The sequence below is a fragment of the Oncorhynchus nerka genome, linkage group LG12, assembly GCF_034236695.1.
Source record: "Oncorhynchus nerka isolate Pitt River linkage group LG12, Oner_Uvic_2.0, whole genome shotgun sequence".
Lineage (NCBI taxonomy): Eukaryota > Metazoa > Chordata > Actinopteri > Salmoniformes > Salmonidae > Oncorhynchus > Oncorhynchus nerka.
Window position 1 is genome coordinate 29,943,530 of NC_088407.1, and position 23,681 is coordinate 29,967,210.

A 23,681-nucleotide genomic window follows, 5' to 3' on the forward strand; every position below is an offset into this window, starting at 1 on the left:
TACCCCATAATGATGAAGCGCAAACAGGTTTTTCATGTTTTTTTTTTGCAAATGTATAAAAATATAAAACAACTTAAATATGTTATTTACATAAGTATTCAGACCCTTGCTATGACACTCGAAATTGAGCTCAGGTGCATCCTGTTTCCATTGATCATCCTTGAGATGTTTCTACAACTTGGAGTCCACCTGTGGTAAATTCAATTGATTGGACATGTTTTGGAAAGGCACACACCTGTCTATTTAAGGTCCCACAGTTGACAGTGCATGTCAGAGAAAAAAACAAGCCATGAGGTCAAAGGAATTGTCTGTAGAGCTCCTAGACAGGATTGTGTCGAGGCACAGATCTGGGGACGGGTATCAAACATTTCTGCAGCATTGAAAGTCCCCAAGAACACAGTGGCCTCCATCATTCTTAAATGGAAGAAGTTTGGAACCACCAAGACTCTTCCTAGAGCTGGCTGCCCGGCCAAATTCCGCAATCGGGGGAGAAGGGCCTTGGTCAGGGAGGTGACCAAGAACCCGATGGTCACTCTGACAGAGCTCCAGAGTTCTGTGGAGATGGGAGAACCTTCCAGAAGGACAACCATCTCTGCAGCACCCCAACAATCAGGCCTTTATGGTAGAGTGGCCAGACGGAAGCCACTCCTCAAGCCAGCTTGGAGTTTTCCAAAAGGCACCGAAAGACTCAAGACCATGAGAACCTAGATTCTCTGGTCTGATGAAACCAAGATTGAACTCTTTGGCCTGAATGCCAAGCTTCATGTCTGGAGGAAACATGGCACAATCCCTATGGTGAAGCATAGTGGTGGCAGCATCATGCTGTGGGGATGTTTTTCAGCAGCAGGGACTGGGAGAGTAGTCAGGATAGAGGGAAAGATATTCTGAGCAAAGTACAGAAGAGCTCCTTGATGAAAACTTGCTCCAGAGCACTCAGGACCTCAGACTGGGGGTGAAGGTTCACCTTCCAACAGGACAACAACCCTAAGCACACAGTCAAGACCAGAGTCCCCGAGTTGCCCAGCCAGAACAAGGACTTGAACTCGATCAAACATCTCTGAAGAGACCTGAAAATAGCTGTGCAGTGACACACCCCACCCAACCTGACAGAGCTTTAGAGGATCTGCAGAGAACGGGAGAATCTTCCCAAATACAGGTGGGCCAAGCTTGTAGAGTCATACCCAAGATTTGAGGCTGTAAATCACTGCCTAAGGTGCTTCAACAAAGTACTGAGGAAAGAGTCTGAATACTTATGTAAATGTAATATTTCGTTTTTTATATACAAATGTATTAAAAAAATGTGTACATTGAAGGGGATGGGGAACTCTTTAATCAATTTTAGAACAAGGCTGTAACGTAACAAAATGTGGAAAAAGTCTAAGGGGTCTGAATACTTTGAATGTACTAATGTCCTCTCTGGACTGCCGTAGTAGCCTGCTGAATTTGGAAATGAACTTTTCTTTCATTTTAATTTCAACACAAATGAAAATGTGGCACTGACTTGCCCTTTGATTGATGCTTCATCATCTCAATGAAGAGTTCGGCGTTCAACTAGCCACGTGCGACATGCATGCGCATTTACAAGCCTGAGCTGGAAGGGAAGCTAGCTGGCTAGCTTTAGAAACTCCTGAATAGATTAACTTTCTTCGTAGTGTACCCCTCTGGAGAAAGGAGACATTGGTACACACCCTTTGTTTACATGTTGTCCACATCTCCTCCATGCAGTAGATGGCAGCAGAGCTTCAGGTTTCCAAGCCTCTATTGCTAAACCTTTTGTGCTCCATATATCAAAACTCAGCTTCCCATTTACTCTTACAATACAATGTATAACTTCATATAGGGTGTTCAATTGCATTTACCCTAATCTCTCATGGACAGATGTATCCATAAAATACAATAGTTTACGTAAGATTTTGTTTTTCAGAGATCACATTTACCCCAAGTAGGCTTTTTATTTACATTAATGATGTAATGAGAATAACTTAAAATAGTGGGAATTTCATGGTTTAAAATAAAACATGTAGACAATGCTATGGTTAAATAAAATGGTTTATTAAACAATTTTTAATCAAAAATTAAATCAAATGTTATAAAAGCAGTTTTGTACAAATAATGGCTCCTAATTTCACCTCTTCTCTAACATAGAAAAATAGAAAAGGCACTGTGCAGTGAAGTCTGCCGAGCAATATATAAAACATATTTGACAACAGAAATAAATATAACTTTTTACAGCATCACTAGCCAATGTGATCATCTCTGGGGGTCAAGCACAATACCTGTGGAAAAGCAGGCCTTTTCTACCTCATTAAGACACTCTTAAAATCCATTACTCAATCCATCCTTGAGGTTTAGGCTTAAGATTAGATAAACCAACAGACCTCGGTCAAATTCATATGTCAAATACTTACCAGTTTGAGGTGGGCTTGATTTAGCTTGGAGTTTGGACTTTTGGAACAAATTCTATTGGTTCAATTGTATGGGGAAAACTAAATGAAACACACCTAAAGTATTTAACTCATGTATTTGACGCAGGAGTAGAAGACAAATATATAGAAGCATGGTTTGACCTAACATACCTTTAACATACTACCCAGTATGGACAGGAGCAACATTAAAAAGAGCAGACAAATAAGCTTATATCTAGAAAGTGATTGCGATCCGAACTAGGAATAGAAAAACGTATAAAACACAGCAGCGAATGTTTATGAAAATTTGCGATTCTTATTGGACAAGTCTGGTTAGTCCCTCCCCACTTCGGCAATTTGCTTCCTAGTGAATACACAGTTGAAAGGCAGATAACATACTGTGCCAATGCCAATGAATTGAGACGTTTCTCTCCTAACAATCCCTAAACTCGCATTCAACCTCTGACTAGAACAGATTCACCCAACACCTCGGTGGCCACATAAGGGGACCCTTGGGATCCATTTTAAAGTAGTGCTCCTACGAACCATGACTATTGGACTTTATTGGGGTTAAAACATCTCCCCCCCCCAAAAAAGGTAACATTTACACTTAATTTACACTAACTCTAATGCAAGAGTAGCAATGTTTTTTGATGACATCATTAATTCATCAAACAGACCTGAGCCACGCATCAGGCTGTCACGCCATCACGGAATAATGCGACCAACAACAACAGTTTAAACAATCTGTGGCAGCCTAACACCATCACTATCAGCAATAGCCTAGCGATAAGTGACACATCAAAAGGTGTCAGGAGCCCCCAATCATAACCAAAAACACAACCATTAAATGTACAACTATTACTTCCTATTGCAAACATTTTATCACGTTAAGCACACACAGTAACCAGTGATCTAAAGTTTAAATGCAACAATGTTTCACAGGCATATTTTCAAAGTGATAGCTAACACGCGTGCTGCAAAAACAGTGACACTCACCAAACTATGAAAATGTGAAACTTAACATCTTCTTAAAAAGTTCATATTGAAGGGTGATGTTAAAAAAAAATAGAAAAAAACATCCTCCTCGATAACAGTTGTGGCTGCAGCCGCTGCACACGGCAACAAAAGCTAGCTAGACCGTGGGAGAACTAGGCTACCGCTCATACTATCAGGAGTGAAGTGTCTAGGCCTTTGAAAAAGCGGATGTTTAAAACAATACTGTAAAAACGGTCCTACCCAGTCAAAATATGATTAGTTGTCTTCCCTGTCACTGTTGAATGGCAGATGTCTAGTTTCTGAGGGCCTAACCATGGCTGGCTTAGCTAGCAAAATATTTATCCTCAGAGACCACCACAAAAAAAAATCCACATTTAGTATTTTTTTCTCTTCATTGTTAAACGTTCCCTTTCCAACACAAACTGAAGAGATGAAATCAGAATATCATTTAAATTATATAAATATAATTTATAATCATTTTTAATAAATTTTATAAATCTTTAGGAATCCTTAGGGCTTCTCGTCTTCCCCAACTGGCTCTTACAAAAACAATGGATGAGTGTACACTAGGGCTGTGATGATCATGGAATTTCCGATGACGGCAATTGGCCAGCCAAATAACCGCAGTCTCTGTAATAACATTAGAACAGCAAAAATAATCATATATTTTTTAGATGCACATTTTCTCCACTCCTGACTGCATGTGCTGCCATATACATAGAATGCATAGAACAGGTGTCTCCATTCATGTCAATTATCGCATAATGGGTGGACTGGAGGCGAGTGTACACATAGCAGAGAAGGAAGATGAAGTGAGAAATCCCACTTTCACATTTTTTGTTTTAAATGGAAGTCAATGAACTAAGTAGACCAGACCCAGATGCTATTGCATTGGTGTCTATGGGAGAGCCACCCCCTTAAGTAGACAGGAACTGATTTTTAAAAAATCTATGGTAAATGGCCCGAGTGAATGATCTTCATTCATCCACAATCTTTGCGCAAAGTAGGAAGTAAAGATGTATATATTATATTCAACCTAGAGTACCCATCAATATGTGTTGTGATTTGTTGATTCAACTCACATTACAAAAAATACATTTCATTGCATGAGTCACATTTGAATGAACAATCTACATAACCATTGAACATATTGCATCACAATACCAGGCAGCCATTGAGTTTACCCATGAGTTTACCAGTCAAATTGCCAGGATTAGAGGTTCCAAGCCTGGTCTATTCATTCTATTTCTGTGTGCTGCTGCATTGTGGGGTGCGTTGCATAGGCACCCCCTTGCTTGTTTCAGCAAGGAGCAACCAAGTTTCATCACGTTGTTAAGAGTCCATATTACCACAGAAAGGGACTCAACTGCACGAATGCCCAGCCGCCCAGTCTTCAGTCTTCTGTTTGTTTGCAAATGTATATATTTTTTACAGTTATGACAGATATTTTATTTTCATGACAGTCTTATTCCATAATCGTTGGTCACATAGTTAAACAGTAATTGTGCCAGCCCTAGTGTCCACAAACTGAAAAAAATCTTATTCCATGAATGAATGAATCCACACTGAAGACTAAAACTAAAAACCTGCTCAAGGCTTATCTACCTCACCCTGCATTGTCACATAGGCAGAAGTAGCACAGTAACCGTATAACGCTGAAATTAGCATAATTCCAGAAAGAAATACAAGCACTCCATCAATTATCTGCGTAAATTGTAAATGGGTTAGAGATGGGTTATTGTCATTGTTAAGGGTATTTTATTTGATAATCTCTTAAGGGGAAAAAGTGGCTTCGTGGGAGACATTCTGTGATTCAACTCAGTGGATGACCTTGGAAGTAAGTTCGAGGAGGTCCCTGCGTAGACCAATAACCATCCTAGGTTTAGATCCTCTTTCGGTAGTTTTTGGGGCTTTCTACTGTGCAAATCCACAATTACTGCTGTTGCCATCTAGTGGCCACAATCACAATGGTACTAAGACTGTTCTGCGGGGTGGCGCAAGACTCCTGTGACTACTGCTGAACTGAAAAGTACACTTCAGACTAGTTGTTACTGCCTTTGGGAGTTACCAATCTCTTTGGCGTTCCAGATTCATGTTGGACTTCTGATATGAGATCTGTACAAATAAGCATCACCATAAGAAGGTTTCAAAACTTGTAGGAGGAGATGATTGTTTTAACTGTGGCTTTCGTACCAGGCCCTTCAACAGGAGTCTCTATCATAGAAACCCATGTTCATCAAGTCCTTTGGGTGTTACAGGATTCCATTTTGCAGTATGTTTACTGGTGGAGTAACCTGCAAAAGACCAGAGTCATAGATTAGAACACACAAAGAAAACAGTATCCACCACACTAATAGACTTTAATGAAAGTTCTGGTCCTTTTGGTAACATTTATTGATGATGAACAAATCTATAGCAGGAACATGCTTTTACTTTGGTCATAGTAAACAAATGGTGAAGTGGGTATGACCACAAACAATTAGGGCTCCAAGTGTTTTCCACGTCCTGTGGCAAATTATCTACAGACAATTCCATTTACCTGATTCAGGCCGGTTCTTGGGGAGCTCTGCAGGTTGGGCCTCGGGGATGGGGAGCCACCCATCTCCCAGGTCGCTCTCACCAGACACTGCGTGTTGTTCCCCATCTTTAGTGTCCCTGTATAAGGTGGACCTCTGGTGGTACTTGGCCCGGTATGTGTCCGTCATACAGTTGTCCACGGAGAAGTATGTGGTGGGGAGGACCATGGGGAGAACCATCCCCCGTGTGATCGGGGAGTCTAGGCCATCTATGTCATCCCCTGGCCTTGGGCTAGGAAACCTCTCCTCTCCACTCTCACTGGCCGACAGATCGTTCCGGTCCTGGTCTGACGAGCCTGACTTGGAGCTTGCATCAGACGAGAGCTTGTGCTCGGAGGGCGTCTCGATCCACCTGTGGAGGGTGGTGTGGGAGAGGGACAGGATCGGACCATTTTTGCTCTCGTTCCGGGGGCTCGTCCGGGAGGGCTCTTGGAGCTGGTAAGAGCGGAAATCCGACTGGTCTGTCGATCGGTGGGCGTAAGTCTTTGGGGGGAGAGGCGGGGCTAGGTTTTGGTAATGGAGTTGGGGTGAGGGTTCTCTGGGGACCAGTGGCCTGGTCTCTTCCTGTTCGGAGAAGGGCCCAGCGAGGTTGTCGGAGCTGTTCCACTCAGAGCTGGTCTTGGCCAGGTATGGGGGAAAGGGGCTGACCAGGCTGGGGCTGCCATCGACATTATCCTCCTGCTCGTCATCCATACCGTCCCTCCTCTCCAGAATTCCAGGCGTATATCGGAAGGCTCGTCTTCTGTTGCAGGGAGAAGAGAGAAAAAAAAACACACATCAATTAAACAGTCTATCCAGAATAAGATTGCATACTTTGTCACTAGCATCAGTACCTGTACTTCAAAATGGGTGAATAGCAGAGACCAATCTTCGGAATCTTTACTCTATATCCAGTTTACAGATCAAATAATCAAAAGAAACAACCCTTTCACTCAACTGTAAGTAATGCAATAACCATGCTTTACCTTTGTAATCTTGGACTCAATTTGAGGAGATGTGCATCTTGCAGGTCCGGAGACTTTGTTGGGTGTTCACCTGGACGATAATAATAAGTTCATTTGATTTTGTAGATTGCTACTAATTTGCTACAGCTACACAAACAAGACTGCCCTATTCTGAATCAAGTACTCAAAATTACTTTTCAAAATACATTTTTAACCCTTAACCTCACTGACACAACCCCAAAAAATTATCTGACTCTGCTCTGATCCCATGTTTGAACAGACTCACAGTATTTTCCTGCCTGCCTCTAGCACAGACACGTTATCTAACTTGGTTGTGGGCCTAGCCCGGTGCTGGGGGAGGACACATCAAAGTAGAGAGGCAGTCTGGTAGAGTGCCTTCGGGCCCCATGTACCACTGTCTGATCCGGCATGAGCGAGGCCAAGGCCCCTCAGAGAAAGCTAAAGTCCAAAGCCCAGGCCAATCTGCTAGCCTTTAGGCTAATGATGCTAATCCTTGCTAATGCAAAGTGAGGACTTCAACCCAGTGGGGAGATGGGGACAGGGGGAAAGGGTCGTACCCTGAACCGAGGGGGGTGGGGATGTGACAGGCAGAGGGTGTCCAGCATCTGGACTTTCTGCACCTTGCAGATTTAGGCCCCAGTGGCAGAGCCTGACCCAGTGAGCTATGTCAACAAAGCAAGTGACAAGCAGATTAAATAGGGAGCCATCAGTGGTAGTGGGACAGTTGCAGAGAAGGGCATGACCACGAATAAAATAAACTAGGGCAAGAAAGTCGGGGCGTGCATGTTTACCTTTCATGTCAATGCAAAGAGACGTGCGTCAATATAACCTCTAAGGCCCTTGGACTCTCACAGGAAGTGTGGCTAAAAGTTTATGGTTGAAAAATGTGCATCAATTTATAAGGCTTAGACTGTCTGTGATGTCTCACCTTTACCTTTATTTTGTGCTCTCCGCAGGAGCATTGCTGGCTAAAACCCTTCAGCTGGCATGCATTTATTACGCTGGGATCTGACTTTTTTTCTCTCCCTCTCAACACTGCGTGCTTTTATGTCGCCAAGTCCGTCGTTTGAAATTTTGGCAAGCAACCATAACAATATCAATACGAAAACAAAGTGGGTTGCAGTTTACAGCCCTCCACTACATTGCTTCTTACTGTAGCAAATCCTCTCTTCTTTACAGTCGGCTGTTGCCGAGAGAACCAGGGGGACTGGGGAGCATAGCTGTTGTGTAACAAAGAGCAAGGCAGCTGCGGCTCTCCGGTTAGAGAAATGCCTCTAACCAGATCCCAAAATGGTTCAGACACCGGCAATTCGATTACCATCAAATCAATGGTTGAATAATCTCTTAAGTGGTTAACGGCAGAGTTGGGGTCACTCTGATAGTTGTAAAACTATAAGCATTAGAGACCAACAACTTAGGTGATGCATACCTCTGTAATACGGTGCATTAATAAAGTAATGTGGTATTGTTCCATCTCTTCGCACTTACGGGCACAACAAGTTCAACAGTATAGTTCAGAAACTGTGTGGCTAACGCTGCCATAAGAAACAACATGGATAAGCTTGTGTCCCTATGGAAAAATGCATATTTCCACACAACGAGAATGCATATTTTGAATATGCTTCTTTGGTTCAACACTGTAAAAAGAAATGTGTTTTACTGGATGAATCCAAAAGAGCACACTTTGAAACCCAGTTATGCCAGGTGTACACTACTTTCAAAATCCTAACGTCGCTGAGCCGCTTTTTGTATTATGACTACTATATATATATTTTTTTAAATGTAATTATTATTATTTTTTAAACAAAACAAGCTGTGGCTCAAAGCAGCCTCAAATGTTTTCAGTCAGACATTCACGCTTGCCATACAGAGTTTAAATATCTAGCCAACATTTTGAACTGAATAACATTGCTTGTGAACGCATACTAGTAGTAGTCGTCGCTCTTGCTCGAGAGTAGGCAACGACATCGTCTCCGATCTCAAAAATCTGTTTGGGACAGCCAAATCAGGGCCAAAATCATGTAGTGTACACCCAGCTTTACTGTCTTTGATAGAATATGGCCTCTGGTGTTTGTGTACATAATATTTAGTGTTCCAGTGGTGATTTTTTATACAAAGATACTGTTTCTGTGGACCAAAATCACTGATGCCACTGATCCCATTTCAGTGAATGGGACTATCCTGAGCAGTCGAAAGGACACCTGTGAATCAAATCAACATCATACTAATCACATTGTTTCAGAACTCTATGATCATAGCTCAGCATCTATATAGGAGCCTCAGGTTACTTACCAAATATCTCACGTGGTGTCACAAACTCCAACCTCTCCCAGTTATGAAAAATTATAAAACCAGAATTTAAGAGCTTTTTGAACGTCTTAAATAGCTGTGTTGAAGCAACTAAATGAAACAACTTCAGATGTTTCAATTTCAAGATTGCCGAGTCAAGATTTGTAGAGCTCAGGGTTTTCTGCTGATCTGCAGTCCTTCATATTCCTTGACATCAATTATACTTGCATTCACACTACCTATTCAGTTTTCGTGTGAATCAATTATGGGGAGGAGAAAAAGAGAACCATGGCAACAAATGTAAAGCCTTTTGACAAGTTTAAACTCGATCTGATGGTACATCGGAGTAATCAAAGGACCCAAAAGCTGTCGAGAGTATTTATTGACACCTAAAGATAGTTCCTTTTCCAGCTTGAAACTAGATAAGACACTGATCAGAGGGATGTAACTCAAGCTGGTGTGGATGGCAGGGATTCAAAGATATCAGATCTCACAAGCGACTGACCTTTCACGTTGCTCAAATTCACACTTTTAAATTAATCGATCAGTCTGTACATTAATCGATCAGTTCTCTGGGGTGTCAACTCCACATTTACTTAGGCAGACAGTTTGTTAAAATGCTGACAATTTAACCAATTATTCATTTCAAAGTCATTACGAATTTCATAAATACAATAGTTTATTAACTCCAATGCCTGTTCATATTGTTGAATATTGAAAATATTGACACTTTTTTTATTAAATCGTCTCATCACTCAACATAATCCACCCACTCGGTATGGCTTATGGGAGTGCTGATAGGACACCAGTCTGAGAACATCAAGCAGAAAGGTGCAATATAAATTTGGACTCTATCCCAGGGCATTAACACGAAGTTTAACACATCAGTCACAGGCTTGTTAAGTGGTGTCAATGGGCTTTCTAAGCCTGGGAGCATTACAACCCAGCTCCCAACTTGCTGAGTCATAGGTTTCGTCCCAAATGCCACCCTATTACCTAAATATTCCACTATATTTGAACGGGGCCCATAGAGCTCTGGTCAAAAGTAGTGCACAGTATAGGGAACAGGGTGTCATTTTGGATGCGCAATAGACCAAAGTACAGTAACACAACACATGACTGAGAAAGAAATCCTTCTCGGAAACTGCTTTATGTTAATAATTTCCATGAATTTAATATAGATTTAACTATTTACCATCTTCATTCAAATGTGAGTATTAAAAAAGAGAGAGATTTGGTAGCTTACATGACTGGATAATTGTTTGAAATTAATATGCAGAAGAGTCCTATTAAGTTTTTGTTGAACATGGAAATGCTTTGGTTGTGCTTGGTTACCCATTGGGAGCCAAAGGCACTCTTTTCATCTAAACAGGCTGAGGGAGCAGAGCCAAGGCGTGCTCTCAAAAGCAGTGGGCGCGCATACACAAAGGCATGCCTTATGTCTTAGACACACTAATACACGCAACCACAAATGCTTGAACACAACGACGTTAACTTCACTCAGAGGGGTCGGGTTAAACGCGGAAGACACATTTCAGCTGAAGGCATTCAGTTGTACAACTGACTAGGTATCCCCCTTTAATATTTTTAAATTGTTGTTTGCTCAAAACATTCTGTCTTTCACAGACAAATTAACACCTACATAGAAATAATTTGTCAGCCTTGATAAATAGAGACAGTTTGTGTCTTGGTGACAGAGGTTGGTGCATGTAGGTGTTCAGTTGGGGTAGTTTGACACTGCACAATATGGCTTTCATTGTGAATGAAACAGGTCGATATTCTGAGGAAGGAGAAGGGGGGCCATATTCAGTAAGTGTTAGCGATGTTGTGCTAACACGATAGCAAAACAAGAAATTAGCACGACAGAGTGTGTGTCTATGCCTCCAGACGAGTGTCTGGGGAACCACAGGAGCCAATCGGAGTAAATCAAGCGAGGGCATGATTTACTGCTTGGATACAGCCGTTTGAAGACGCTGGACTTTCCACCCATCTCCCAGCAGCCTTGACCTTTCGAAGCCCTCACACAGACAGAATGCCTTCTCTAAAGGCATTCTATCCATTTTAGCACCCTGTGGTTAGGCTGGCATCTCGGCAACAAAAACACAATGTAACACTGTCATTTAGGTAGGCAAAGTCTGGATGGCTGTTCCAGAAGTGATCTAGACATAACATCCATATTCTCTACTTTTATGACTACTCTACATTTGTAGACGTAACATAATATCCAGACAAAACAAAGGTTTGTTGTTTATAAAATGGTGTTTACTATTTACGTCTGTACTGAATCCTGGCCAGCTTTGATCTTAAAAAGTATTTTAGCCTCTAATGGACTTCTGGAATCTGCAGCGCAGGCCGGGTTCACAGCTGAACTCCTGCCAAATTTAATTCAAAAACATTTGCTGGAGCTTGTCAATACAATTTGCAAATGGCGGGGAGTAGAGGCAACAGCCCTGGCTCAAGTAGGGTGACTCAAATATCGAACACTCCGGTTATCAACAAGTCAGCCTCCCTAAAAAGTTGGCATATAAATAGTTGGAAAATTGGAAAGAAATAGTTGGAAAATTGGAATCATTTTGTTACAGATTATATATCACCGGAAGCCAAGAACACAGCAATCAAAGTGGTGCCCGAACAATAATATAAATGGATTCTCTTGTAGGCCTACTGTGTGTGCAATAAGCTAATACAATTGTGAAGGCATTAAAATACGATTTAATTGATCCCCACTGTTTTAAATCAAACTGCTAAAAATGACAGATCCAGAAGAAAAAAAAGACCTAAGGGGGATCAGAAATCGCAGCGGTGATAAATACGTCAAGGCTTCAAAAGGGTTTGTTTCCTTGCCAGGGAGTGTTTCCACATGGATTGCTCTGCTCTGCACACACAGACGCTCACAGGCCAGACATAAAACACAACCCTTTTCCGCTTCGATTAGTCAGCTCACCAGACTTACGTAAAAACCAACCCACCATCCCGCTGTTCTAAACACTGATGTTTGAGACCTCACATTCACCCCATTTGTTGTTATTGAGAAGAAAGGACAAAATAAAAGGAGGGGAGGGGGAAAAGTGTGGTGCCACAGAAAATTGCATTTTATTTATGTGTGTGTGAATGCCACCTTCTGACAGGCCGGGTCATGGCATTTTCTGCCTGGCTGGGCACAGCTGGGAGGCCCCCGTGAGCTCGCTCATCATTCCTGCTCTGTAAGGACAAACTCCACGGACAATTCTGAGAATTGGTGACGGGTGTTTAAAAGGGCTGCCGTAGATTGGAGCATTATAAAACAAATCTATTTCTCTCTTGGAATGGATGGTTCAGACAGTGGGAACGTGATGAAAAACAGATACAGTATGTGAGAGGTGGCCGAGCGGTGAGCCCCCCCTGCTGCTATTCATATCAACTCATCTCCCTCCATCTCTTCTGGGGGCTAAAATAGCTATTATAACTAGTCGTAAACCTGACTTGTATTTACTCGTTTTTGGTACTAAAAGCTTGTTGCCTTCAATCAGACACAGGAGTTATTGATTAGTTTGTAAGATTTGTTCCACTTCTCTTTGAAACTGGGTGCCTAGGTGTTAAGTGTTAAAAATGACATTGCAAATTAAGGGTTAAGTATTAAAATACCGGATACATTGATATTCACCCTTCTCCTAACCACTTTTCAGGCTCATACATGCATTGTTCAGGGCAGAACACATCATATTACTCTCTGTGGACTGCAAAGCACACATTAACTTTGCTCTGGAAAAGGACCGGTCCAGCAAATGAGAAACCAATCCCATGTGTACTTGCATAAGAAATCGCCACCATTGGGCTCTAACCTTAGCACAACTGATGGGACTATAAATCAAGAAAATTACAGAGTGGTGTTTCTTAATATCTCTAGACTTTATACTGCACAATAAACATCTCGGGGGCAAAACAATTTAACTTCTGAAGCACGTAATGACAAAGATTATCATTCTCTGATAATGACCGCACCAGAGTCTATTTTACCTCTATATCAGACACATTGGGTTAAGCGACTGACAGAAAAGTATATTTCCTACCATCGGAAAGTTTCAGCTGCTCATTCCCCCCATCGTCTACACAACAATACATTTAGTCTAGATGAGATCTCATCCAGGTAGCCAAAATATTGACTCAAAATTAGCACGGCTGCCTCATTTCATATTTTCTGAGTGTTTATGCTTTGGGCAAAGGACAATAGGACAAGGTGGGGTGTAACGTGAGGATTTTGCCAGATGCTTTGGCTTTTCTGAGAACTTACAAACAAGCAAAACAAATAAGGAGTGAGGGCCGAAAGGTAACTGGCACAAAACGTCATGGGAGGCAGGACAACTAATGGCCAATTTCCACAAAGGATTAACCCCAATGTTTAACACAATTCCCTTGGTATAACATCAGTGTGTATACACCAGTCTAACATCGGTGTCAGTCAAAAAGCAGCAGAAGTTACTTACCACCATGGAGTGGGATGAAGTTGCCCCTAAATAATGATATTGGGGGTGTGTTGCATTTGCTCCACTAATGGTTAAGGTTTGGATTGGGGGGAGGTGAAGCTGATCCTAGATCTGTACCTAGGGGAAACTTTACCCTGTAGTACTTACCATAGGAGAAGGAGGAGTGCAAGATGTGGGCCTTGGAGTCGTCTCCTCTCCGGTGAGAGAAAGGGTCCCTGAAATACACAAATTGAGTCGGGTCAAACGCTGACGCCACATGACAAAGGCCTTTCTATGCATGTCCCTTTGTATGGTGTCTCTCCGCATGCAGGTTTTCCCCCCAACTGACCTTTTAAAGAGATTAAATTGGATCTAAACTGCTAGCGTAAACACGGAAATCCACTTTACTCCACACTACTTTGTTCTGTATCTGATTTATTGTGGAGTAATACGATACTAATCCACAAAAACAGCTTTTTTCTTTTGGTAAATGTATGGCTCACATCCATTGCTCTTCTCGGCTGGTGCATTGATGAATTCGGGAGACTGAGAAAAGTCAATACTTATTGTGCCCCAACAGCAGTGGAGCACTGAATCGTAGCATGCCAATAGAATAGCTACTGTGTTTAGATACCGTTTCACGATCGCCTCTGAGATGATCTATATTAAAGCCTTAGTGAGATTTCACTTACAGATTTGTACATGGATTTCTATATAGTCATTAACAAATCAAAGTGTATTGCTGGTGTACACAGATTTGCATTTGTTATAGCAAGTGCAGGAAAATGCTTATGTTACTAGCTCTAAGAGTGCAATAGAATGTCTAATTTAATACTAGTCATTTCAAGACTCATATAGTCTTAACACTGACTCATCAAAAAACACATTATTCACTCCAATATATTGAGCAATATATTTATATTGTATACTAATGTTTGTTATATACATCGGGATGAATTAACATATTTAACTATGTTGTTATAATGGAAACACCACTGTGGGATCATCGCCAAACAAGACACCCTGCCGAGACAAATGACGACCCTAGTACAATAACGTTGGTAGATTCTGCTCCATGTGCACTTAAGTAAAAAATGTATTACTCTATTTTTAGAATTAGTTGTTTTTACCATTTAATTATTCAGAAATTGCAGCGATTTTGACTCTGTCGAATCATAACATGAGTGACAAAGAGATTATAGCTGGAGGAAGGCAGCGACAGAGTTTGACTTGGAACTGTTTGAGTGAGTGAATACAAGGTGTGTCTATCAACAAACTAGTACTGAATGAAGTTGGATATATGATCTTAGAGAAACAACAACATGAGGCAAAAAATAACACTCCTGTTTACCTTGTCAGGTGAACCTCAGGTATGGGCCTCAGCTCTTTGGACATAAAGTTCTCCACCACGGGTGAGTCCAGGTTGGCCGAGCCGTTGCTAAGCCGGTCGCTGCTCTCGTATCCTGACTCTGTGCGCTGGATCCTCCAGTTGTCGCTGCGCACCGTTAGTGTGTTCGCCATCACAGTGGTGCCCTTTGACCTGTCCTTTCCCTCAGACTCCACCGAACTGCGGCTGCCGCCCGTTTCAGGACGCTGCTCATCCTCATAGATGGTCATCAGGCTCTTGGGCTTGTGCTCTTCACGCCCACCCCATGTGAAGTCCCTGTCCATGTCTTTTTCGTTGGGGGGTGGCGTCCTCTCCTGGCTGGAAGGTCTCCGGTGGGGGCTGTGCTGCCGGTGCTCGTGACCCCCTCCACCACCACCGCCACCGCTAATCACACTATCCACATTTAGCACCTCACGCATGGGCTTCCATGGCCGACTGGGCCTGCTGCTACTACTGCTGCTGCTGGAGCTGGAGTTGTCATTACGGCTGCCCTCCCGGCTGCTGTCTGTGTCATAGCCATTGGAGAGCTGCTCCAGTCTCCGGCTGTAATGGCCGCCACCGAAGCCCCTACTGCTGGGAGGGGCTGGATGTACATGGACCCTGGAGTGGGAGCGAGGAGGCCCCTCGTGTGAGGAGGACCTGCCGCCAAAGTGGGGGGTCCTCTCTGTCTTGGTGGGCCCTTTGCCCTGACTGGCGTACAGGTGCGTATCCAGGTACTGCTTGAAGCCATTCTCCGGTGGGGAGGTGGAGCGTGAGTACCTCTCTGGGATTGGATCTGAATGAAAGGATTTTATGTTCAAGTGGTTTATGAGGATAGGTGCAGTGTGTGGGTACATGTTTTGTAAGGACATTGTTCTAGAGGTGTGTCTGCTACTTAAAAGGATGTGAAAAATATTTTTCTACAGGTTTTGCTGTACATGAAGGAATAAATATGAAGGAAAAAACGATCAAGATAAAAAATAAACATGTTTGGCGACATTACGCCAAGGCTTGACGGAAAAGATGCAAACAAAACCCCATCAATTAATCTGAGGCCAAAGTAGGGTGGTAGGAGAGAAGTGGGGGGTTTAATGGTCCAAATAACCTTTTCTGGTTGAGGTCGCTAGGAAAAAGTCACTTTTTTTGCAGGGCTAATTCTGATTCCAACATTGCACTCGAGCTGGCATAGTATCCAAACTGCCGCCTGTAATGCCAAATGCCAGTAGATTGTGACACGTTGCCAAGTGCAGCAACTGACTTTCAATGCCATTCTAACCCAAGACATGGGGTTTGCCAAGGAAGACAGCAGGGGCGTAGTGTGGGATGTGAACAATGGGGTCGTGGTGAAGTTTACTGTAGGGACAGAGTACCAGTCAAAAGTTTGGACACACTTACTCATTCAATGGGTTTTCTTTACTTTTACTATTTTCTACATTGTAGAATAGTGAACACATCAAAAAATGAAAAAACGTTTTTTTTAAGTGTTAAACAAATCCAAATCTATTTTATATTTGAGATTCTTCAAAGTAGCCACCCTTTGCCATGATGATAGCTTTGCACACTCTTGGCATTCTTTCAACCAGCTTCATGAGGTAGTCACCTGTAATGCGTTGTAAAAAGTAAATTATTTGGAATTTCTTTCCTTAATGCGTTTGAGCCAATCAGTTGTGTTGTGACAAGGTAGGGGTAGAATACAGACCTATTTGGTAAAAGGCCAAGTCCATATTTTGGCAATAACAGCTCAAACAAGTAAAGAGAAATGACAGTCCATTATTACTTTGAGACATAAATGTCAGTCAATGTGAAAATGTCAAGAAATATAAAAAAATGTATTCAAGTGCAGTCGCAAAAACCATCAAGTGCTATGATGAAACTGGCTCTAATTAGGACCGCATCAGGAAAGGAAGACCCTGAGTTAACTCTGCTGCAGAGGACAAGTTCATTAGAGTTGCCAGCCTCAGATTACAGCCCAAGTAAATGCTTCAGAGTTCAAGTAACAAACACAACATCAACTGTTCAGAGGAGACTGCGTGAATCAGGCCTTCATGATGTAATTGCTGAAAAGAAACCACTAAGAACACCAACAAGAAGAAGAGACTTGCTTGGGCCAAAAAACATGAGCAATGGACATTAGAACGCTAGAAATCTGTCCTTTGGTCTGATGAGCCCAAATTTGAGATTTTTGGTTTCAACCGCCGTGACTTTGTGAGACGTAGAGTAGATGAACAGATGATCTCCACATGTGTGGTTCCCACCGTGAAGCATGGAGGTGGTGTGATGGTGCTTTGCTGGTGATACTGTCAGCGATTTATTTAGAATTCAAGGCACACTTAACTAGCATGGCTACCACAGCATTCTGCAGCGATACACCATCCCACCTGGTTTGCACTTAGTGGGACTATCATTTGTTTTTCAACAGGACAATGACCCAACACACCTGCAGGCTGTGTAAGGGCTATTTGACCAAGAAGGAGAGTGATGGTTTAGTAAGATGGCGCCCGAAGAGGATGGCTGACATTTTACATGCCTGTAACCAATTGTGCTATTTTGATAGTTTTTTTGCATAGTTTGTAACTTGTTTTTTAAACTTATTTTGTACATAATGTTGCTGCTACTGTCTCTTATGACCGAAAATAACTTCTGAACTGGGATTACTCACCACGAACTGGAAGAAGCTTTTTCCTTTAACGAGTCCGACGAGAAAGATATACTGCTCTCCCGCGAACAGGTCCAGATTCATTTGAGTGAAGAAAAGACTGAGGAGAAGAGGACGCAGATCAGGCTGCCTTTTGAGAATCCGTAGGCGAGCGAGTAAACTCCCACTTCTACTTGCTAACATGCAATCATTGGAAAATAAAATTGATGATCTAAGATTATCCTACCAACGGGACATTAAAAACTGTAATATCTTAGGTTTCACCGAGTCGTGGATGAGCAACGGCATGGATAACATAGAGCTGGAGGGATTTTCAATGCACCGGCAGAACAGAGAAGCTACGTCTGGCAAGACGAGGGGTTGGGGGGTGTGTCTTTTTGTCAATAACAGCTGGTGCATGATGTCTAAAATTAAAGAAGTCTCGAGGTATTGCTCGCCTGAGGTAGAGTATCTTATGATAAGCTGTAGACCACACTATCTACCAAGAGAGTTCTCATCTATATTAAGACCACACTCAACTAACTCTGTAAGGCCATAAGCAAACAAGAAAAACGCTCACCCAGAAGCGGCGCTCCTAGTGGCCGGAGACTTTAACGCAGACAAACTTAAATCAGTTTTGCTAAATTTTTACCAGCATGTCACGTGCAACCAGAGGAGAAAAAATATATATATATAAAAAACTCTAGACCACCTTTACTCCACACACAAAGATGCATATAAAGCTCTCCCCCGCCCTCCATTTGGAAAATCTGACAATTATTATATTCTCCGGACTCCTGCTTACAAGCAAAAACTAAAGCACGAAGTACCAGTGACTCACTCAATATGAAAGTGGTCAAGATGACGCGGATGCTACGCTAGTTTTGCTAGCACAGACTGGAATATGTTCCGGGATTTATTCAATGGCATTGAGCAGTATTCCACTTCAGTCATCGGCTTCATCAATAAGTGCATCATCGAATTCATCCTCACAGTGACCGTACGTACATATCCCAACCAGAAGCCATGCATTACAGGCAACATCTGCATCGAGCTAAAGGCTAGAGCTGCCGCCTTCAAGGAGCAGGACACTAATCTGGACGCCTATAAGAAATCCCGCTATGCCCTCACACGAACCATCAAACAAGGAAAGCATCAATAAAGGATCAAGATTGACGCTTGTCGGATGTGGCAGGGCTTGAAAACTATTATGGACTACAAAGGGAAACACAGATGCAAGCTGCTCAGTGACGCGAGTCTACCAGACAAGCTAAATGCCTTTTATGCTCACTTCGAGGCAAGCAACACTGAAGCATGCACGAGAGCACCAGCTGTTCTGGATGACTGTGTGATAACGCTGTCGGTAGCCAAGGTGAGCAAGACCTTAAAACAGGACAACATTCACAAAGCGGTGGGGCCAGATCGATTACCAGGACGTGTACTCAAAGCATACGCGGACCAAGTGCAAGTGTCTTCACGGACATTTTCAACCTCTCCCCGACGGAGTCTGTAATACCTGCATGTTTCAAGCAGGCCACCATAGTCCCTATGCCCAAGGAAGCGAAGGTAACCAACCTGCCTAAATGATTACCGCCCAGTAGCACTCACGTCGGTAGCCATGAAGTGCTTTGAAAGGCTGGTCATGGCTCCCATCAACAGCATCCTACCGGATACACTAGACCCACTTCAATTCGCATACCACCCCAACAGATCCACAGATGACGCAATCTCAATCACCCTCCACACTACCCTTTCCCACCTGGACAAAAGGAATACCTATGTGAGAATGCTGTTCATTGACTACAGCTCAGTGTTCAACAACATAGTGCCCACGAAGCCCATCACTAAGCTAAGGATCCTGGTACTAAACTCCTACCTCTGCAACGGGATCCTGTACTTCCAGACGGGCTGCCCTCAGGTGGTAAGGGTAGGCAGCAACACGTCTGCCACACTGATCCTCAACACTGGGGTCCCTTCGGGGTGTGTACTTAGTTCCCTCCTGTACTACTCCCTGTTCACCCACGTCTGTGTGGCCAAACACGACTCCAACATCGTTACGTCATTACGTTTGCTGACGACAGTGGTCGGCCTGATCACCGGCAACGATGAGACAGCCTATAGGGAGGTCAGAGAACTGGCAGTGTGGTGCAAGGACAACAACCTCTCCCTCAATGTGAACAAGATAAAAGGAGCTGATCGTGGACTACAGGAAAAGGCAAGCCGAACAGGCCCCCATTAACATCAACGAGGCTGTAGTGGAGCGGGTCAAGAGTTTCAAGTTCCTTGGTCTCCACATCACCAACAATCTATCATGGTCCAAAAACACCAAGACAGTCATGAAGAGGGCACGACAACACCTTTCCCCCCTCAGGAGACAGAAAAGAATTGGTATGGTTCCCCAGATCCTCAACAAGTTATACAGCAACACCATCGAGAGCATCCTGATCGGTTGCATCACCGCCTGGTATGGCAAGTGCTCGGCATCTGACCGTATGGCACTACAGAGGGTAGTGCTAAGGCCTAGTACATCACTGGGGCCAAGCTTCTTGCAATCCAGGACCTATATAATAGGCGGTGTCAGAGGAAGGCCCGTAAAATTATCAGAGACTCACCCAAGCGGTACGGCAAGCGGTAACGGAGCGCCATGTCTAGGACCAAAAAGCTCCTTAACAGCTTCTACCCCCAAGCCATAAGACTGCTGAACAAGTAATCAAATGGCCACCGAACCATTATATTGACCCCCCCTCCATTTGTTTTGTACACTGCTGCTACTCGCTGTTTATTATCTCTGCATAGTCACTTCACCCCCACCTACATGTACAAATGACCTCTAACCTGTACCCCCGCACACTGACTTGGTACTGGTACCCCCTATATATAGCCTCGTTACTGTGTTACTTTTTATAATTTTTTACTTTCGTTTATTTGGGAAATATTTTCTTAACTCTTCTTGAACTGCACTGTTGGTTAAGGGCTTGTAAGTAAGCATTTCACGGTAAGGTCTACACTTGAAATATTTGGCGCATGTGAGAAATAAAGTTTGATTTGATGGAGTACTGCATTAGATGACCTGGCCTACACAATCACCTGACCTCAACCCAATTAAGATGGTTTGGGATGAGTTGGACCGCAGAGTGAAGGAAAAGCAGCCAACAAGTGCTCAGCATATTTGGAAACTCCGTCAAGACTGTTGGAAAACCATTCCAGGTGAAGCTGGTTGAGAGAATGCCAAGAGTGTGCAAAGCTGTCATCAAGGCAAAGGGTGGCTACTTTGAAGAATCTCAAATATAAAATAGATTTTGATTTGTTTAAAACTTTTTGGGTTACTACATGATTCCATGTGTTATTTTATAGTTTTGATGTCTTTACTATTATTCTACAATGTAGAAAATAGTAAAAATAAAGAAAAACCCTTGAATGAGTAGGTGTGTCCAAACTTTTGACTGGTACTGTACGTCTGTAGACAAGAGGAAGGTGTAAATAATGGACGCCGGGAGGCTGTATGTGTCGCTGTGGTGTAGCAGTAGGGGAAGTGACCTAACGTTGTGACGTCTGTGAAGATATTATTGATGAATGGTGTGTGTGTGTGTGTGTGTGTGTGTGTGTGTGTGTGTGTGTATTCCCTGCTGGCTGTCCATGACTCCTTGAACTGATGAGTCTGTAGCCTGGAGATGTGCATGATTGAGAGGACAAAGTGTTTGTATGCGTGTGTGGTTGTCTTTCAAGGACACCGAGTCAAGCCCGCCACTTTCTAAAGATATGACCGGGGGGCACACGCGCAGAAGCTCGATATTTCTATACTGTATCCACAACTAGCAGAGCATGAAGCTACTATACATACAGTACTACCTCTATCAAAAAAAAATTTGCTTGGGAATATAAAAATAAAATCTAAATAGAAACAATTGACTAGCACTTTTTAATGGAAGAGGATGAAACATTTTTAAGCCCTAAAACCATTACAGGGGACAAAAAGTGTTTGTACCACAAAACAAGGTGTGCAGTATGCAATAGCCCGTGGTATAATTGGTGTAATCGTGGACCAGCTGGGTCCATGTAACACATTTTGGGCCACATATGTCAAATGAGAAAAAGAGACACTTAAAGCTTTACTTGTCAAAAATATGCTCTTCTAATTACCGTCCAACTCTATTAACTGATGGAGCGCTTGAACAAAGAGTAACAGGAGATGCACTAAGGGACCAGTATTTAACATTTGGGTGATTTTGACTAACAACTGGCCTTCTCATGATTCCAATGGCTCTGTTGGACGGAGCATTGTTCTTTCAAAATCAGGGTTGTGGGTTTGATTACCCCCCCGCCCCCCACACACACACACACACACACACACGTCTGGGTGTATGTTTTATAACTGGAAATCCCTTTGGGTAAAAGTGTCTCCTAAATCACCATATTAATATTCATCAATAACATGATAGGGTGTGTGATCTAGGGTTGAGGCCTGCACTGAGTCTCAGGTGTACAGAGAAAGTTATGAGGGGTTATATTCCACAGCGCCTTAGATGTAACCTTTCCTGAGAGATAGAGTCGCTACAGAGATGGATTCTGCTGACGGGGCATGCGAGAGTTAAATCACCTCGAACATAACTGTTCACATGGCGTGTGTGTGAGACTTGTGTGTGTGCGCCTGTGAGTGGATTTGTGTAAGAGTTTCTGTTAGCTGTGTGTGTGTGTGTGTGTGTGTGTGTGTGTGTGTGTGTACAGATGGTTTAACTATGGCTGTGATGAAAACACAGCACATTTGTCTTTTAGGGTTGGAAGCTAAAAATCAACACAGTTACACTATGATAGAGGAAAACTGGGTAATGTGTTCTGGTAACACTAACTCCTATATTTCCTACATAGTGCACTACATTAGACCAAAAACCTGTGTTCATAAATATTGCACTATATCGAGAACAGGGTGCCATTTATGATGAAGCCAATGCCATTTATGATGAAGCCATTGACATCAACACTTCCTATCTGACCCGAATGCTAACTTTCTTCTTATGCTTCTCATTTTCCAAGTATGTCCAGTAGCTTTGAGGTCAGCTTTTTAGTGGAGCGCTAGCCTGTTCACGAGCAGCACTAGAGATGGATTTATTTCACTTACATCAACTATAGTGTCACTTCCAGTCTCGCCATTCATCACGGGCATGACGCTAGCGTCAATCACAAAGGGACGTGAGCCTGGTGCTATCAGGGACGCTTGTGGTTGCATGGTGGATTTGGGGGCTAGTTCATTTTCAGTTCCTAGCACCTTGCCCCTAGTTTCTACCCCTTTGGTGTTCAGAGAAATTAAATTACAGGATAGGTGAGAGAAATATGACAGAGGGTTAGAGATTACATTTTTTTTTTTTTGGGGGGGGGGGTGATGAGGCGGCCCGTTCCTGTAGGTTCATGCTCTACAACATCCGCAGAGTACGACCCTGCCTCACACAGGAAGCGGCGCAGGTCCTAATCCAGGCACTTGTCATCTCCCGTCTGGATTACTGCAACTCGCTGTTGGCTGGGCTCCCTGCCTGTGCCATTAAACCCCTACAACTCATCCAGAACGCCGCAGCCCGTCTGGTGTTCAACCTTCCCAAGTTCTCTCACGTCACCCCGCTCCTCCGCTCTCTCCACTGGCTTCCAGTTGAAGCTCGCATCCGCTACAAGACAATGGTGCTTGCCTACGGAGCTGTGAGGGGAACGGCACCTCAGTACCTCCAGGCTCTGATCAGGCCCTACACCCAAACAAGGGCACTGCGTTCATCCACCTCTGGCCTGCTCGCCTCCCTACCACTGAGGAAGTACAGTTCCCGCTCAGCCCAGTCAAAACTGTTCGCTGCTCTGGCCCCCCAATGGTGGAACAAACTCCCTCACGACGCCAGGACAGCGGAGTCAATCACCACCTTCCGGAGACACCTGAAACCCCACCTCTTTAAGAAATACCTAGGATAGGATAAAGTAATCCCTCTCACCCCCCTTAAAAGATTTAGATGCACTACTGTTCCACTGG

General features: G+C 43.3%; 1 protein-coding gene across 1 annotated transcript in view; it reads right to left on the bottom strand.

The window, feature by feature from the left end:
* Nucleotides 1-2,031: 2,031 nt before the first annotated feature.
* LOC115138080 (inactive ubiquitin carboxyl-terminal hydrolase 53-like) overlaps nt 2,032-23,681 on the bottom strand; it is a 62,431-nt gene continuing 40,781 nt past the window's right edge. Inside the window, exons 13-17 of the mRNA XM_029674536.2 lie at nt 15,028-15,838; nt 13,845-13,912; nt 6,946-7,015; nt 5,944-6,722; nt 2,032-5,698 (exon numbers count right to left, since the gene is read on the bottom strand). Coding sequence (XP_029530396.2) covers nt 5,622-5,698; nt 5,944-6,722; nt 6,946-7,015; nt 13,845-13,912; nt 15,028-15,838 — 1,805 coding nt within the window. The 3' untranslated portion in view covers nt 2,032-5,621. The remainder of the gene's footprint in view (nt 5,699-5,943; nt 6,723-6,945; nt 7,016-13,844; nt 13,913-15,027; nt 15,839-23,681) is intronic.